This window comes from Lactuca serriola, chromosome 6 (genome assembly GCF_051521515.1).
Source record: "Lactuca serriola cultivar US96UC23 chromosome 6, Lser_US96UC23_V15, whole genome shotgun sequence".
NCBI lineage: Eukaryota > Viridiplantae > Streptophyta > Magnoliopsida > Asterales > Asteraceae > Lactuca > Lactuca serriola.
In genome coordinates, this window is record NC_136413.1 from 173,125,195 (window position 1) to 173,142,664 (window position 17,470).

The 17,470-nt window shown below is 37.7% G+C and overlaps 1 protein-coding gene and 1 long non-coding RNA gene across 2 annotated transcripts; one reads left to right on the plus strand and one right to left on the minus strand.

Annotated features, from left to right (window-relative positions):
- Positions 1-230: 230 nt before the first annotated feature.
- LOC145057393 (ATP synthase delta chain, chloroplastic-like) lies at positions 231-1,154 on the minus strand. The gene has a single exon (XM_079005218.1). The coding sequence runs from the start codon at positions 1,069-1,071 to the stop codon at positions 313-315; it is 759 nt and encodes a 252-aa protein (XP_078861344.1). The 5' UTR covers positions 1,072-1,154; the 3' UTR covers positions 231-312.
- Positions 1,155-5,327: 4,173 nt separating this feature from the next.
- On the plus strand, positions 5,328-5,761 carry LOC145059105 (uncharacterized). Its single transcript, XR_013686630.1, has 2 exons — positions 5,328-5,361; positions 5,705-5,761. It is a non-coding gene; the product is annotated as an uncharacterized LOC145059105 (long non-coding RNA).
- The last annotated feature ends 11,709 nt before the right edge of the window (positions 5,762-17,470 follow it).

A 17,470-nucleotide genomic window follows, 5' to 3' on the forward strand; every position in this document is an offset into this window, starting at 1 on the left:
ACCCTTTCCACATAAAATCAAGAACATAGTTTTTCACCCTATCAAATTATTATCCTTTTCGTTTTATAACTGTCCAAAATGACCACAACATTTTCTTTTTAAGTAAAACTTCAATGCAAGTTCATGTTTGTGTCTATTTTTAAGTTGTACACAAGAAAGCATATAAGATTTTATAAATTACATTAGAGTTATTGTAATTTAATTATCTCCTGAAAAACGCATGATTACAATTCTCCCAAAAAAAATATATATATATTCATATGTTTGTGAAAAGCAAATTATTATACGAAGAATGATGAAATTAAAATCCAATCATACAGCAAGTGAAATGTCGCCGATCTCAAGCTCTGCAGCAATTTCCTCCAATTGTTTCTTCACACTCATATCAATCAATTTGGATCCAGAATTCCCATACCTGATTGTGAATCCAGCAACCAATGACTCATCAATCACTGTCTTCAACCTCACGTTCTTCGCTCCGGTGAGTTTCTGCACTTGTTTCGCGATCTGCGCCATGTGTTGTTCCTCGAGCTTCACCACCGATGATACCACGGCCAACTCTGTGTTTGTTAACCTGTTGTAAGCCAGCTCGAACTCCTTCACGATCTCCTTGATCATATCGATCCGCTTACTCTCGACTAAGATGTTGATGAAATTGCAGACGTGTACTTGGAGTTTACCTGATGCAGTGATATCATCGAGCAATGCTCGTTTGTCTTCGAGGCTTACGATTGGGCTCACGAAGTAACTGAGTAAGCTGTCTTCTGAGAAGAGTTGATCGACCAATTCGACGTCTTTGACAGTCTGCTCTAGTGTTCCATTTGCGACTGCAACCTCCAACAGTGCTGCGGCATAACTTCCTGCGGCGGAATCGGCCATCTTAGCTCCGGAGGCACCGCCGCCTCCGCTGCGCCGTGGTTTCCCAGTTAGTTTGATAGATAGCTTTGGGAGTCTTAACCCGCCGGAAAAGGAGAACTTTACTGGCTTGACAGAACTTACACGAGTTGAGACTGGAGTCCGGGACTGGAATGTGACCGGAGCTTGTTGAAGAGCTGCGGCGGCTGTTGCCATTTTTACCGGCGGTTAGAGAGGAGATGGAATTTCAGAGAGGCAGAGGGAAGGTTCAGATAAAAAGGAAACGACTGAAATTTGATGTAAGAGGATTTTGGATGGAAACGGACGGTTGAGATCAGGAATGAGGAGTGATAAACGGTGAGGAATGGGATTAAAATTTCTGTGAACAAGGGGGACGATTGGATCTTATCTGTAGAAGATAACGAGGTGACACGTGGCAGTCTTGTATTAGTTCAGAAAAGTATTTGGCGAGGGGATTAGAATTGTATTTTAAAGGTTCCATTTGTAAATCTTGTTTAGTATTAATTGTCCGGCCCTATGTATCTTGGCCCAATTGGTCTATTGCCCGACTGCCTATTGATGTGATCCTATTTATATGTGTTTAACTAATGAGATAAATCTTTATGGGAAATTATCAAGTATATGATGTCAAAGTTTTATAGTTTTTATCCTTTCTTTCTAACCCTAGTCGTCCCCCCTACCCGTTATCGTCGTCGGCCATCCTCTCACATTTCTTCTGTGTTTTGTTGGTTCATTATTTCTGATACCACAAACCCAGAAAAACCCTATGAGATTATTAATACAAATTTGAATATCCCCATCATTCTAGACCGAGATCATTGTAACTATGATGCATATCATGAGTTATTTTCAGCTAACCGGAACCTAGTTGAATGAAACGGAAAACCCTACATAATCTGATGACACCGAATGAAACCTAATCGACTCTATAGTGAAGTTGTAGATTTACGTAACAATTCTACGACCCCTCCTCTAGATGATCTTGAAAAAAATGACATTTCTTGTCATGTATGAAAGAATCTTGAAACCTTCTTTCACAATAACAAATACGCAAAGACCACAAACATTGCCATTAGTGACTCCTCCATGACAGATTATTGTATTCGCATAAAGTACATTGTCAATCTCCTAAAGAACACAAATGCAATCATCCAAAAGAAAAACTTGTCAATGTATATTATTAATGGATTATCCTTGAATTTCGATTATGTGGCTAGTTTAATACGACATAGATAGCTTCTTCCCATTTTTATCGAAAACTAGATCTATTCCCCCTTCAAGGAGCAACAAATGGCTCGGGTGCAACATCGATATCTCCAAGCATCTCATGGTGATCACCCATCATTATTGACGGTGGTTCCTATGATGGTTGTTAAAGCCAACAAATAAATAATCCAAATAATCTAACACAAATAATATATATTATTAATAAGGGATTGAATCCATATAGACTGGTTCAGTGTTTATTTATGCGATCCATTCGCAAAAATCAACTTTAAAATGAAAAGGAGATTTGTTTGGTTAAGTTCTAAACTATTCATAAAAAGAATTGTAAAATTAATAAAAATCAATATGAAATGAATCAACACCGGAGAGATAATCAATATTGAGATATTATCACAAGATCAACTGTTAATTTATCATTATGGTTAATGCTGCAATATTTTTAATTCATTCCAACTTAGCTATATTAATTCAAAAGTTTGAATCACCTAGATTTTTCATAAATAGTCCATTAGTTAGAAAAGCTCTTAACAATCATTCCTAATCAAGTAATGATCAAATAAGCATATGTTTCATGTAAATTGACTATCATAGGGTTTAAGAATCATATAATCCAAAAGGAGCCCAAAATTTTACACTTATACTTTGGAGAATACAATCTTATCATTATGATTTAAAATGAGATTATAAGCATCTACCTAAATCATTTGTTACTAATTTGTTTTGAAAATCAATTAATTAATTTAGAAGACAAATCACCATAACCATTCAATTATTAAAGCTCATAGTTAAAACCACAAGAAAAGTTGAAACAAAGATTGCATTCATGGATGTGAACAAGATACTCATAAACCTTTCAAAACATAGCTAGATGTTGATGAACTTTTTACCCAATATTGATAAAGAATAAATTAGCCACACATAATCATAAATGAGAAATAAAATGTACCAAGAATTAAATCCACAAGTTCACAAGTTTTCAAGCCTTCAAAAGTTCTTAAAAATAACCCTTCAAAACACTAAAGAATATGCTCCAATCCCTCTTCATCCATCTAGAAAAAGTTCACCTACCATACCATAAATAACGGCCAAAATGTGAACTTGATACTATCCTAAAACCCATGTGACCGGGCCGAATTCAAATTAGCCCAAAAGTTACCAAGGATGTCCATCCCAAAAGAAAGATAACAAAGCTGCAAGATTTATGGACTGATGCAGCCCGTTTATTTTGTGTATGTTGTTGCATTAGAATAGACGATCAGAAAATTAGGGTTGTGCATGGATCGGTTTTGGTCGGTTTTGGACCAAACCCAACCCAACCCATAAATGGTCGGTTTCTGGTTTTCAGAACCCAATAGGATCAGTTTCTGATCGGTTTGGTTTCTTGGGTTCTGAGGTCGGTTTGAATGGTTTTTCGGTTTCTTGGGTTCAACCCATACACTAACGGGTTCTGGGTTTAAACCCATGGGTTTAAGGTTCAAACCCATTTTCCAAAAATAAAGTAAGAAGTTAAATACTTCAAAAAACACCAAATTGAAGTTAAATACTTTAAGAAACATGAGTCTTATAACCAAATAGTCTATTATAAGTTACAACCAAAGCCCCAAATAGTCTGTTACAACAAAAACACAATCAAGTATGGGTCGGTTTCTTGGGTTGGATGGATCGGTTTCTTGGGGCGGTTTGTCGGTTTTAAGTATGGGTCGGTTTCTTGGGTTGGATGGGTCGGTTTCTAGGTAAAAACCGAAACCGAACCCGACTTTTCGGTTTCTAGAAAATTCAAACCCTAACCGTTGGTTTTGCTTCGGTTTTGGTTTCGTCGGCTTTAGTCGGTTTTTCGGTTTCTTGGTTTAGGTTTGCTCACCCCTACAGAAAATTGCTCCAAAGTCTCTTTCATTCCTTATAAATTCTTCTATTATGATATACCCTTTTCATTCAGGAAACTTTACTCATAAAGAAGAATCAAACCCTTACAAGATAATGTTTTGAACCCGATTCCATATTCGAAATACACCCTTGGGAGTATAATAATAGTTATTTCATTCATTTAATTATAGTAGAAGAAACAAGAAACCAAGAAGATCTAACTGACATCCAAGGCTTAAATATTTGGCAGGTACAACATTTGAAACATAAGTTACAAGTCATCATAGCATACTACTTAAAATGGATTCGCGGATTTTCATTTACCCATTGTGGAAATACCGAAGTAAAGAGTAAAGACTCTGACCATATTCACGTTTATGTCAGACATCCTTAAATTTACGCTTTACCCCTTCATCTCTTCAAGAATTGCATCTCCTGTCAGTCCCCGTGAACTTCACCATTTATTAGCTCTTAACTCTTAAATGTTATGTCTGTACCATTTGCATTAAATGTTGTACATTTACTAGCCTAAAATCACCTTCATGGAATTGAAACCTTCGGTTTCATTCAACAACTGAATCTTGTATTGATGTGTCGTAGACATTTGGAATTGTTGATAACTGGTTTAAATTCGTTGTATAGTAAAATCGCTTTAGTAAAATCATTATGATTTTTTTTGTGCACATATAATAGTAAAAACTAAAAAGTATTTTACTTCCATTAACGTTACTTATTTACGAGTTATCATATTATGTTAGATTAAGCTTACAAAATAAGGGGAACTAATTAGTTTTTGTTTTTTTTTTTTTAATCATATGACAATTTTGATATCTAACAAACCAATCCTCTCAATTTGTATGCAGACAGAAATGTATTCGCGACAGACTTAAAACGTCAAAGAAGATCCATTCGTTATTCATCCACATGTACCCATAAGGGCCCAACGTACAATGGCAAAATTGTCATTTACCAATTCCCACACATATGCATGGTTTTAAAATTCAAAAATTTGACCATGCATGGCTTAGTTTCAAATTTTGGCAACTCTTGAAGGCGTAAAACTCAAAAGAGGGTGTGTCCAAGAATCATGTGAAGTGCATCAAATGTTATCCTTACATTAAATATAAGCACCTATTAATTTCACTTTTTGCATATATAAATATATGCAACTATTAATTTCACTTGGTTATTCTCCTACCCTCCATATATCTTTATGTGCGTATCTCTTTCTGACCATTTGACCCTTCAAATCTCTCTGTAAAACCTTGTTTTGTAAAAGCCTTAAAGAAAGCTCAAGACTTTCCAAAATGAGGAACATATATCCTCACATATTGCTTCTTGTCAGTATAGTTTTCTTGGCACTTGACCTCGGTGAAAGCCTCCATCCTCATCATTGTAAGGCCACAGTCTTCATTTACTTTCTTTGCATTATTAAATGTTAAGAAAAGAAGCTTTATTATCTGTTCCATTTTGCTTCACTTTACGTAAAAAGAAAGCCTTAATAACTCTTTTATTTCATCTATATGTACGCTCTTATAACATATTGTAACTTGTAGACTCCGATTCAAGTAATGTTTATATTCAAAAAGTGGTTTTATATATGTTTAGTCTTTGAACGTTTGTTAAAAATCCAAAATATATACATAATAAATATATCATTTTATGTTTTTTTCTATTAATTTCTTTTATCATCTGAATTTTCATCACTAATTAATTGTCTTTCTACCTTTTGTTTTAGTTACTTACAAAGTGAAAGGTGGTTATGGTGAATCCCAAAATCATAAGCATCCCAAGGTTTGATCAATTCCACTTATTTGAGTGATAAATGTTTGTATATCCGATTATAAAGAATCATATAACATGCATGTATATGATATTTTGTAGGAAGGGAAAAACGTAGAACTTGGAATGGATTTATACCCCACAGGATCAAGCATACCAGATTGCTCACATGCATGTGGGCCATGTTTTCCATGTAGGAGAGTGATGATAAGTTTCAAGTGTTCCATGCCTGAATCATGTCCTGTTGTCTACAGGTGTACTTGTAGAGGCAGATACTATCATGTTCCATCGAATTGATATGTATCTATTGATCATGCATGGGTATATTAAATTGAACTTATGGTATAATGTGGCTCATGAAGGGAAATTTGTAGTGGTGACATAGTTTCTGAAGTTGAATATTTTGGGAATCTAAATTGATATTGAGTTTTGTAGATATGATCTTTCATGATCGTAGTTTTGTCAGCAGGTTTTTTTTCATGTTAATTTTTGCTAGTTTATTGTATGTTCTTGTGATTTGGGTTTATTTGAAATTGGTGTAAGAATTCAGAATCTTATTTGAATTATATTTTGTTTTTATTTTACAAAATTTATTTTGTATCATGCTTGCACTTCTATTATTAGTTACTCTTTCATGTTCTTATATATGTTTCTCTAATAAAAAAATGTGATGATACAAAAGCCATTATTTATATAATAAGTAAATTCAGTTATATATATGATTAATGTTAGAAAAATTATTTTTAAAAATATGGAATAAACCGTAGACCGCACCACAAAGTGTGTGATAACAACTAAAGTTCTAAACCGTGTTATATAATGTTGGCGAAGAAAAATCCTTTGGCGACAATTAAGTGACGAAATTATTTTGTAACGTCAATTAGTATCACTAGTCCCTTCAACTACGGTTTATGACAAATATTATATTGCTTTTTTTTGAACGGCAAGCTGGCATTAACAAAAAAAAAAAAAACTAAAAGACTAGCCAAAGGCTAGAAATACAAAAGACCATAAGAGAGTATGCAGTGGATAACACAAAACAAAAAAACAACTAAGAACATGAGTACTTAAACCTGCAATAGCATTCTAGAATTGGGTCACAGCACCACTCCAGCCAACTAAATGTTAAAATGTATGTCCCTTCCGATTACGTGCATTGATCCATAACTAAGCCAGAGATTTCACTTCGAAAGCCAGCGTCGAATGGGTTTTTGAACCTGGACTTGGAATATGAACTATTTGGTTTCGGTGATTCCATATGATCCATACATACACCAACATTATAGCTTCATGAATTATGGATAATCTCTGATGCCCTTGCAAATTTGCTTTGCAATTTAATAGATCACCGACTGAGTTGAAAGTGCAGTCTACTAGCCGCCACCATTTGCCTACATGTTGCCAAACACCTTTTGAGGTTAGACATTCCACTAAAATATGATCTTCAGTTTCTGGAGCATCGTTACAGCACCTGCCTACACTAGATTGGCTGATACCAAATTTAAATAAGTTAGCCATGGTTGGAAGTTTCCCAGCGCATATCCGCCAGGCTAGAATATTAAGTTTCCAGAGACTAAAGGATTGCAAGCCCATTTCCCATCACTTTGCGGAAGGATTGAGCTATCTATAAAACTCCTGAGAGAGGAAAACAGTGTAAATCCCAGATGGATCTAGAGACCAGCCCTATATAGTTGAACTGCCATTATTGGGTACTAGCTTGAAATGTTCTAGGAAGAGCATGTTTTCTTTTTCCAAGTCTTTAGGGATGTTAGCTATTGATCCCCAGCATCCACTCCTTCTCTTTGCAACCAAGGGTCCGAGGAAACCACCATCTGGACCATAAATTGACTTAATCACCTCAGCCCACATACTATTGTTTGAATTCTTAAATCTCCACCACCACTTTCCCATTAAAGCTATATTTTGTGCATTTAGACTACCAATCCCCGGACCTCCTTTGTCTTTAGCTGCAAGGGCTTTTTCCCATGCAATCGATACCTTCTTCTTCAAAGCCATTTCTCCTTCCCAGAAGAATTGTGACATCCCCATTTTCACGGCCAAAAAAGACCGATGTTGGTTATGCTTTATAAAAATCAGAGTACTTCATTTTATAAAAATGATGCGGAATTTGTTCCCAGAAAAACATGGTAAATACGTTATTAAAACATTTTCGAAGAAACGTATTTATTTCATTTTAAAACGTTTGGGATGTCATCGTTAATACAGAAACATAAGCATAAACAGAACTTACAATTATTTACACTAGTGATCTACATCTCTTTAAATCTCTCAGTGTAATGTCACTTCATATCAACACCTGTGATATAAATAAACTGAGTGGGTCAGGTTGGAAAACCTGGTGAGTACATAGGGTTTTCAACCCATAATAATATAATTATTATGTTTAAACAATCAAACAATCAACCCAATTACCCATCCCCATTATCTTCTTTATTCTTAAGGATCTACCCTAAGAATCAGCTATTTCTCATTCATTCATTCCTAAGGATCATCCTAAGGAAACAACATGAAGTCCATTGTTGCCAATGACACATTGGTCAAGCGCAGCTGCTAATATTGTCACTTAGGCTCAGCTGCCAGAATTAGGACATTTTCTATGAGGCGCTTCTGCCGGTATTGACCTTTAAACACTACTTTCATGGTCATAAGGCTCCCTATTAGGCGCAACTGCCGATACTATCCTTAGAGCGCAGCTGCTAGGACGTTTACCGTAGATCTAAATCATCTACGGGTTGTGGCACAGCTGCCAGTGCTCATCTATAGGGTACTAGGTCCACTGCTGCCAATGTATACCTATAGGGCACTAGGTCCGTACTACTAATGTTCCTCTATTTCAGCTTTTATCCATCATCATTCATCTACCCATGTTTTACCCAACATATCTTGTAGATATAAAATACTTTATACAGTTTACATCATTTAAAACATGTATAAAAATCTTTCACCAGCATAGACAGCAAGTATTCAGACAATATGCACACATAGCACGTAAATTTATAATAAAATACTTCATATCTATGTGTAAGATGAAAGTAACTATGCACTCACCTGATTAGGTGGTGATTCCGAACTCAGACAGCACTTCGTTATCTCAAAACAATTTTCCTCGACAAAACCTAGTATCAATACCACTAGGATTTAGTTTTTAACGTTAACCACGACTAATTAATAGTCTAGCTATTATTACTATTATATAAGCGTTAAATAACACTCAATATAACTCATAATAATAGCCCAAATAATTATTTTAAGGTCCTAATAATGTTACTATAATTAAATAAAATCTATATTAAATATAGTATAGGCGTAGCTCACTTACAGCGAGTTTTTATTAAAAACCGGGCTTCGCTGGAGCAGCGTTTCCAAGCCGAAAGCTTTTCTTCTCGGAGCCGTCGGGCGCTCCGGGGATTTCTTCTCGTGCTAGGGAGGTTCCGTAGACTTGGGAGGGGTTTAGGGAGGCTAGAGAGAAGTTAGAGAGAGAAAGAGAGGCTTATGGTGTGAAGAAAATATGAGGAGTTCACCCTTGTATTTATAGGAGTTTTATAGTAAAGTAGTCTCTAAGCTTCGTCCGTAACTTTTGCATACGAGCTCCGTTTTTGTCTGTCTTTTTACCGTTGAGTTCCTATTAATGAGATCTTCAACTTTCATTTAGACCTCGTTGGCTAATTCTCATTCTATCTCGGATTTACAAAACTGTATCGAATTCGTCGCGCTCGAAAAGTAGGGACTAAGCTTCGTCCATAACTTTCGCATACGAGCTCCATTTTTGTCTGTCTTTTTACCGTTGAGTTCCTATTAATGAGATCTTCAACTCTCATTTAGACCTCGTTGGCTAATTCTCATTCTATCTCGTATTTACGAAACTGTATCGAATTCGCCGCGCTCGAAAAGTAGGGACTAAGCTTCGTCCATAACTTTTGCATACGAGCTCTATTATCGACGTTCTTTATATCCACGCGTTGGTATTTACGAGTACTACAACTTTCATTTAGATCCCGTCGGCTAAAAATCGACCGATCTAAAATTCAGATTTCGGGCTGTGCACTGCTATGCTAAATCTTAGAAAAATCATAACTTCCTCATACGAAGTCAGATTTGGGCATTCTATTTATCGATGTTCTTAGTTTAACATATTCTACGACTTTCGTTTAGATCGCTAAGGCTAAATCTCGCTCTATCGTAAATTCACTATTTACGCTTCCCGGTATCGTGTCGGTTCCATCGCGAAACTTCAACGGGTCATAACTTTTTCGTTATAACTCGGTTTTCGGCGTTCTTTATATGTACGAAAACCTTGTAACATACTCTACAACTTGGTTAAGATTATTTATTCTAAATAATCTTTTGTCGAAAAGTCGTTTTCGACCCCTATTGCCTCTAATTTGACTAGCCCAGATTTGCGGGCGTTACAATTATCTCCCCCTTAGGATGATTACGTCCCGGAATCATCAACGAAACAGGGTCGTATAATGACTCCATATGTCATCTCTTCATCCTAGGTAATAATTATAACTTCTACATTCCTTCAATTCTATCTCTTAAACTCATTGACTGTAAGTGTACTCGATCGTGCACCTGCTCTCTACCTCAGGTTAGACTCCAAATTATGACCTTCAAGTCACAATCTCGATCCCTGCTGGATAGGGACTTGAGATAAGTTCTTTTATTACTACTATAGATCGATGTGTCATATTCTAATGACCTATCATCGTATGTTGCAACACTTAGACTTAGGTCTCTTAGAGTTAAATTCTAAAACAGACTATGCCTTCCTTCATGTTCTAATGTGATATAATCACACTTTAACATTAGGCATTTCTAGCCACCAACTTCTTTAACAACGAGTGCGATACTTCTATTGATCGCTTTGATTTCAACCGTTTGGTTTAAGTCGGACGCTACATCAAACTTGGTTCTCTGAACCACACAACATACTCATCGTAGCCGGACTCGATTCGATATGACCACTAGGGTCGGAATATCAACAATCTTCTTAGTCATTACCGAAACGATGGTAACAACACACTTGAATAAAACGAAATCAATTACTAGCTTCTTGGTAACCTTGTGACTTTCCCTGATCCAAGTGTGAGTCCTGTGCTTCCGGTAGTATAGGCCTCTACTACCATTCACACCTACTCATACTCGTCTCAGGTATTGTCCCGCAGTTTTCCAAGTCACCACACAAGAAAATCATATAACAGCTTAACACATCAGATATCAAAACGAAGGTTTTTATTATTACTTGAAACTATTACATAGGTGTTCAAGTTCACCCTAGACTATGCCTCTAACAGGCTACATCATACGATTCTATGGCTACTTCATAACTCGATCTTTGGATGTCAAGCCGTCACTCCTGAATCCTCGCGTTGTCATCTGCTTCGTCAAGGATCATTTGAAATGCTCTCGCCTTTGGCTTTGGCGACACATTTGGCTTTGTAGCCCTCTCTCTCTTTGGGCAATCTTGCTTGAAGTTCCCTTCCTCATTACATTCGTAACACACCCTTTTATTGAATTCACACTCGTTGGCATAATGCCCATGCTTCCCACACTTGAAACAAGTTACTTCCTCACTGCATTTTCCAGAGTGTTTCTTTTTGCACTTCTCGAACCATCTTTCTTCACTCCCTCCTCCTCTAAACTTCCTGGTACTTGATTTGCTTCTCTCATCGGGCTTTGCAGACCCCTCAAACTTCCTCTTTTCGCCAACCTCGGTCTTGTTGGCGGCTCTTCCCTTGATCATCTCCTCAACCGACTTGGCAGCCCAGATAGCTGCCTCCAAAGTAGGTGCCTGACGCACTGGCACTGCATATTCCCATGGAAGTCCTTTTGCGTACTTGTCAATTTTTGTCAGCTCATCCGGAACAAGACGTAAGGCGAACTCCATCTTCTCTGTGAAGTTGTTGGTGTATTCATCAATAGACATGCTTCCTTTCTTTAAGGTAAGGAATTGGTTTTCTAGCTCGAGCAGATTTTGGGCTGAGCAGTACCTACGTTTGAACTGCACCAGAAATTCTGCCCATGTTAGTTGCAAGGGCTCATTGGGGCTCAGAGTTTTCCCCAAGGTATTCCACCAACGTACAGCGCCTCCTCGAAACTGACGCACTGCAAATGTGGTCTGTTGTTTTCCTCTGCAACCGCACGTCATGAAAGCTAACTCCATCTTCGAGATCCAATCCATGACCCCGATCGGATCCTCCTTTCCAGTGAAAGTCGATGGCTTGCAAGTCAGAAAATCCTTGTACTTGCATCCATTCCTCTCGACTTTGTCATCTTGGTTGTTTTGTCAAACTATTGGCGGGTTGACTTGACCAACAGTCCCACTGTAGTTCTCCTCCTCAGTCTGCCCTTCATTCAACTCGGGCCGTTCGATCTGAATAGTGGCTTCCTCTCGATTTTGCTGGAGAAAACGTCTAGTTTCCTCCATTTGACGATCCAACATCGCTTGGATCATCGCTTGCACTCCGGCCATTGTGACTGGCTCAGCAATGGCTTCCATCATCGGTATTTGCTCAATCACTGGGGGCTGATCTCGGTTCCCATTTGCATTCACGTTCCCGCTACGTGTTCTTACCATCTCGATCTATACACCGAATGAGGTGAATCTAGACCTTTACTTAGGATTGACGTTTAAATCATCCTTATCACTCTGAAACGTTTATATGCTAGTTCTAATATCGTAGTCGTACGTTTAGAATCCTACACACATAAGGTTTCCAGATCCGGTCGGCAACAGACCATAGATCCGAACAACTAACAGCATATCAGGCACAAGTATTTAGCACATAAAAGCATTTTAGGCATAATTCCTAAAATAATCTAGTGCTCACACCTCATAATCATCGCTTAGCATTCTAAGTTTAAGTCTAGAAATAAATCCATATTCCTAGTTCGCTTAAACTAATGCTCTGATACCAACTGTGACATCCCCATTTTCACGGCCAAAAAAGACCGATGTTGTTTATGCTTTATAAAAATCAGAGTACTTCATTTTATAAAAATGTTGCGGAATTTGTTCCCAGAAAAACATGGTAAATACGTTATTAAAACATTTTCGAAGAAACGTATTTATTTCATTTTAAAACGTTTGGGATGTCATCGTTAATACAGAAACATAAGCATAAACAGAACTTACAATTATTTACACTAGTGATCTACATCTCTTTAAATCTCTCAGTGTAATGTCACTTCATATCAACACCTGTGATATAAATAAACTGAGTGGGTCAGGTTGGAAAACCTGGTGAGTACATAGGGTTTTCAACCCACAATAATATAATTATTATGTTTAAACAATCAAACAATCAACCCAATTACCCATCCCCATTATCTTCTTTATTCTTAAGGATCTACCCTAAGAATCAGCTATTTCTCATTCATTCATTCCTAAGGATCATCCTAAGGAAACAACATGAAGTCCATTGTTGCCAATGACACATTGGTCAAGCGCAGCTGCTAATATTGTCACTTAGGCTCAGCTGCCAGAATTAGGACATTTTCTATGAGGCGCTTCTGCCGGTATTGACCTTTAAACACTACTTTCATGGTCATAAGGCTCCCTATTAGGCGCAACTGCCGATACTATCCTTAGAGCGCAGCTGCTAGGACGTTTACCGTAGATCTAAATCATCTACGGGTTGTGGCACAGCTGCCAGTGCTCATCTATAGGGTACTAGGTCCACTGCTGCCAATGTATACCTATAGGGCACTAGGTTCGTACTACTAATGTTCCTCTATTTCAGCTTTTATCCATCATCATTCATCTACCCATGTTTTACCCAACATATCTTGTAGATATAAAATACTTTATACAGTTTACATCATTTAAAACATGTATAAAAATCTTTCACCAGCATAGACAGCAAGTATTCAGACAATATGCACACATAGCACGTAAATTTATAATAAAATACTTCATATCTATGTGTAAGATAAAAGTAACTATGCACTCACCTGATTAGGTGGTGATTCCGAACTCAGACAGCACTTCGTTATCTCAAAACAATTTTCCTCGACAAAACCTAGTATCAATACCACTAGGGTTTAGTTTTTAACGTTAACCACGACTAATTAATAGTCTAGCTATTATTACTATTATATAAGCGTTAAATAACACTCAATATAACTCATAATAATAGCCCAAATAATTATTTTAAGGTCCTAATAATGTTACTATAATTAAATAAAATCTATATTAAATATAGTATAGGCGTAGCTCACTTACAGCGAGTTTTTATTAAAAACCGGGCTTCGCTGGAGCAGCGTTTCCAAGCCGAAAGCTTTTCTTCTCGGAGCCGTCGGGCGCTCCGGGGATTTCTTCTCGTGCTAGGGAGGTTCCGTAGACTTGGGAGGGGTTTAGGGAGGCTAGAGAGAAGTTAGAGAGAGAAAGAGAGGCTTATGGTGTGAAGAAAATATGAGGAGTTCACCCTTGTATTTATAGGAGTTTTATAGTAAAGTAGTCTCTAAGCTTCGTCCGTAACTTTTGCATACGAGCTCCGTTTTTGTCTGTCTTTTTACCGTTGAGTTCCTATTAATGAGATCTTCAACTTTCATTTAGACCTCGTTGGCTAATTCTCATTCTATCTCGGATTTACAAAACTGTATCGAATTCGCCGCGCTCGAAAAGTAGGGACTAAGCTTCGTCCATAACTTTCGCATACGAGCTCCATTTTTGTCTGTCTTTTTACCGTTGAGTTCCTATTAATGAGATCTTCAACTCTCATTTAGACCTCGTTGGCTAATTCTCATTCTATCTCGTATTTACGAAACTGTATCGAATTCGCCGCGCTCGAAAAGTAGGGACTAAGCTTCGTCCATAACTTTTGCATACGAGCTCTATTATCGACGTTCTTTATATCCATGCGTTGGTATTTACGAGTACTACAACTTTCATTTAGATCCCGTCGGCTAAAAATCGACCGATCTAAAATTCAGATTTCGGGCTGTGCACTGCTATGCTAAATCTTAGAAAAATCATAACTTCCTCATACGAAGTCAGATTTGGGCATTCTATTTATCGATGTTCTTAGTTTAACATATTCTACGACTTTCGTTTAGATCGCTAAGGCTAAATCTCGCTCTATCGTAAATTCACTATTTACGCTTCCCGGTATCGTGTCGGTTCCATCGCGAAACTTCAACGGGTCATAACTTTTTCGTTATAACTCGGTTTTCGGCGTTCTTTATATGTACGAAAACCTTGTAACATACTCTACAACTTGGTTAAGATTATTTATTCTAAATAATCTTTTGTCGAAAAGTCGTTTTCGACCCCTATTGCCTCTAATTTGACTAGCCCAGATTTGCGGGCGTTACAAGAATCTCATTCTAATTTTCTCAAGACTCTCAGTAACTTTAGATGGATCCTTGAATAAAGAGAAATAGAAAGAACCAAGACTGCTTAAAACATATTTGCATAGTGTTAGTCGGCCACCAAACGACAAAGTGTTTGCTTTCCACTTTGATAACTTCGCCTAAAAAAATTTCTACAACTGGATTCCAATGTGTAGATCTTGCCGTAGATGCCGCCACTAGGGGTCCAAGATAGATAAAAGGGAGTGAACCAACAGAATAGTTGAAGCTTCGAGCCACCAAATTCAATTCGCAAATTTGGACCCCAAAACGGAATATCTTGCTTTTCGACTTGTTCATCTTGAGTCCTGATGATAATTCAAAGCATCTTAGGATTCTGATCAAGTTCTGTGCATTCTCAATCGACCAAGATCCCATAAAAATCACATCATCTACACATTGGAGGTGTGATATAACTAGACCATCGCGAGGGAGTTTAATGCCCTGAAATAGACCCTTTTCTTTTGCCATTTCCATCGCCAAGTGAAGTCCCTCTGCTGCAATAATAAATAGAAGTGAAGATAGGGGGTCCCCTTGTCTAACCCCTTGCTCCTTGCCAAATTCTGTTGTTGCAGACCCATTTATGAGCACTGAAACTCTTGTAGAAGATAGGCACACTAGGATCCACCTTTGGAATTTAGTCCCAAACTCCATTTGTTGCAGCACAGAGTCTAAATACTCCCAGCTAAGGCTAACAAATGCCTTCTCGAAATCGACCTTGAATGTAAACTCTTTCCTCTTTGCTTTCTTGATCCAATCGATTACCTCAATAAGTATAAGAGGGTCGTTAAGTAAAACAAAACCAGACTGAAAATGATCAGATCAATGACGAACAAAGGATGAGTCGCCAGATCAAGGTGGTCTGCATCTGATCCTACATCGGCTTGGAAGGAGAATGAAACATTTCCTTATAAGGGGTGTAGATACCTTCCTTGACACAACTTGTTTTAAAGCCTTAAGGGCAGCAGATCCCATAAGAACTCTGCAGTTATGCGTGCTTGGGTGAGAGCAATCTAGGGATGGGTGACCCCCTGGGAAGTTTTCGAGCCAGGACCCCAAAGTGGACAATATTGTGATACGTGCCAGAGGGAGATGTTACAAATGGTATCAAAGTTGGGGCACGGGTCAATGTGTTCGACGAGGACGTCAAACCCTATAATGGGGGTGGTGGTGGGTTGCACTTGATCCTATATCGGCTGGGAAGGAGAACTAAGAATTCCTTATAAGAGGTGAGGAAACATTCCCTAACAAGACGCGTTTAAAAGTCGTGAGGGCAACAGATCCCAAAAGGACTCTGCAGTTAAGCATGCCCGGGTGAGAGCAATTCAGGGATGGGTAACCCCCTGGGAAGTTTTCGCGTCGGGATCCCAAAGCGGACAATATTGTGATACGTGCCAAATTGGGATGTTACAACTAGTTCCTTCCCCATCTTTACCATTTGTTATGTTCCTTTTCTTTACCTTGAGTGTTGTTGGCTTTTGAACTTAAGGACATGTTACTTTGTTATTTCCTACTTTCTTGCACACACTACACCAAAAAAAAATTTACCAACCTTTGACACAGTGTTTCTTACACCCCTTTCACTTGGATCGTTTCTTCTATTCACCTTAGGTCTACTTGGCATTGTTCTCTAAATGGTGTTAAAGGCGGTATAAAGTCAGTTGATAGCCAAATCTTGCTACCATTCATCTCACGTATTGGATACTTGTAAGTATTCTTGTAAAATGTTGCATAGTACATTAAATCCACATAACTTCCAACATCTATATTTAGGAAGGAGATAGTTTCAAATGCACACATCCATATGATGGGTTTTAAGCATAACAAACAAAAAATATGTGTATATGCAACCCTAATTCTTGGATCTATGTTTTCGCTAACTGAACATACAACTCGTAAACATCCAATGGAAAACCCTAATACTACTAGTATAATTCTGAAATTACTAATATAGGGTTAAGAAAGCATACCTTGATTGTTATATAGTAATAACAATGTAAATCCTTAGTGTTGTTGAAGCTTAGAGAGCAAGCACCACAAATATCATGTCTCTAATGGTTTACACCCAACACTAGCAAGAGCATGAGAGAGGAGAGAGGGAAGGATGCTTGAGGATTTTTGGTTATTCCTTTAGGGTTTCAGGTGGATGAAAATGTGAAGGGGTAAGGCTCTTTATATAGATAGGGCAGCTTAGAGCCAAAGCTAGGGTTTTATGAGGAAACCCTAATCCCTTAGCTTAAGGACTAAGCAGCCCAAGAATCCTCATCCAAGAGCCCTTGGACGAAAATTATAGGGCCTTCCTAGAAGTTCTCATCCAACCTATTCTAGGGAGGTTCTAGAGCCTCTT

Bases quoted from the DNA above. Each gene is read 5' to 3' on its own strand.
- LOC145057393 (XM_079005218.1), bottom strand. From the start codon at position 1,071: ATGGCAACAGCCGCCGCAGCTCTTCAACAAGCTCCGGTCACATTCCAG.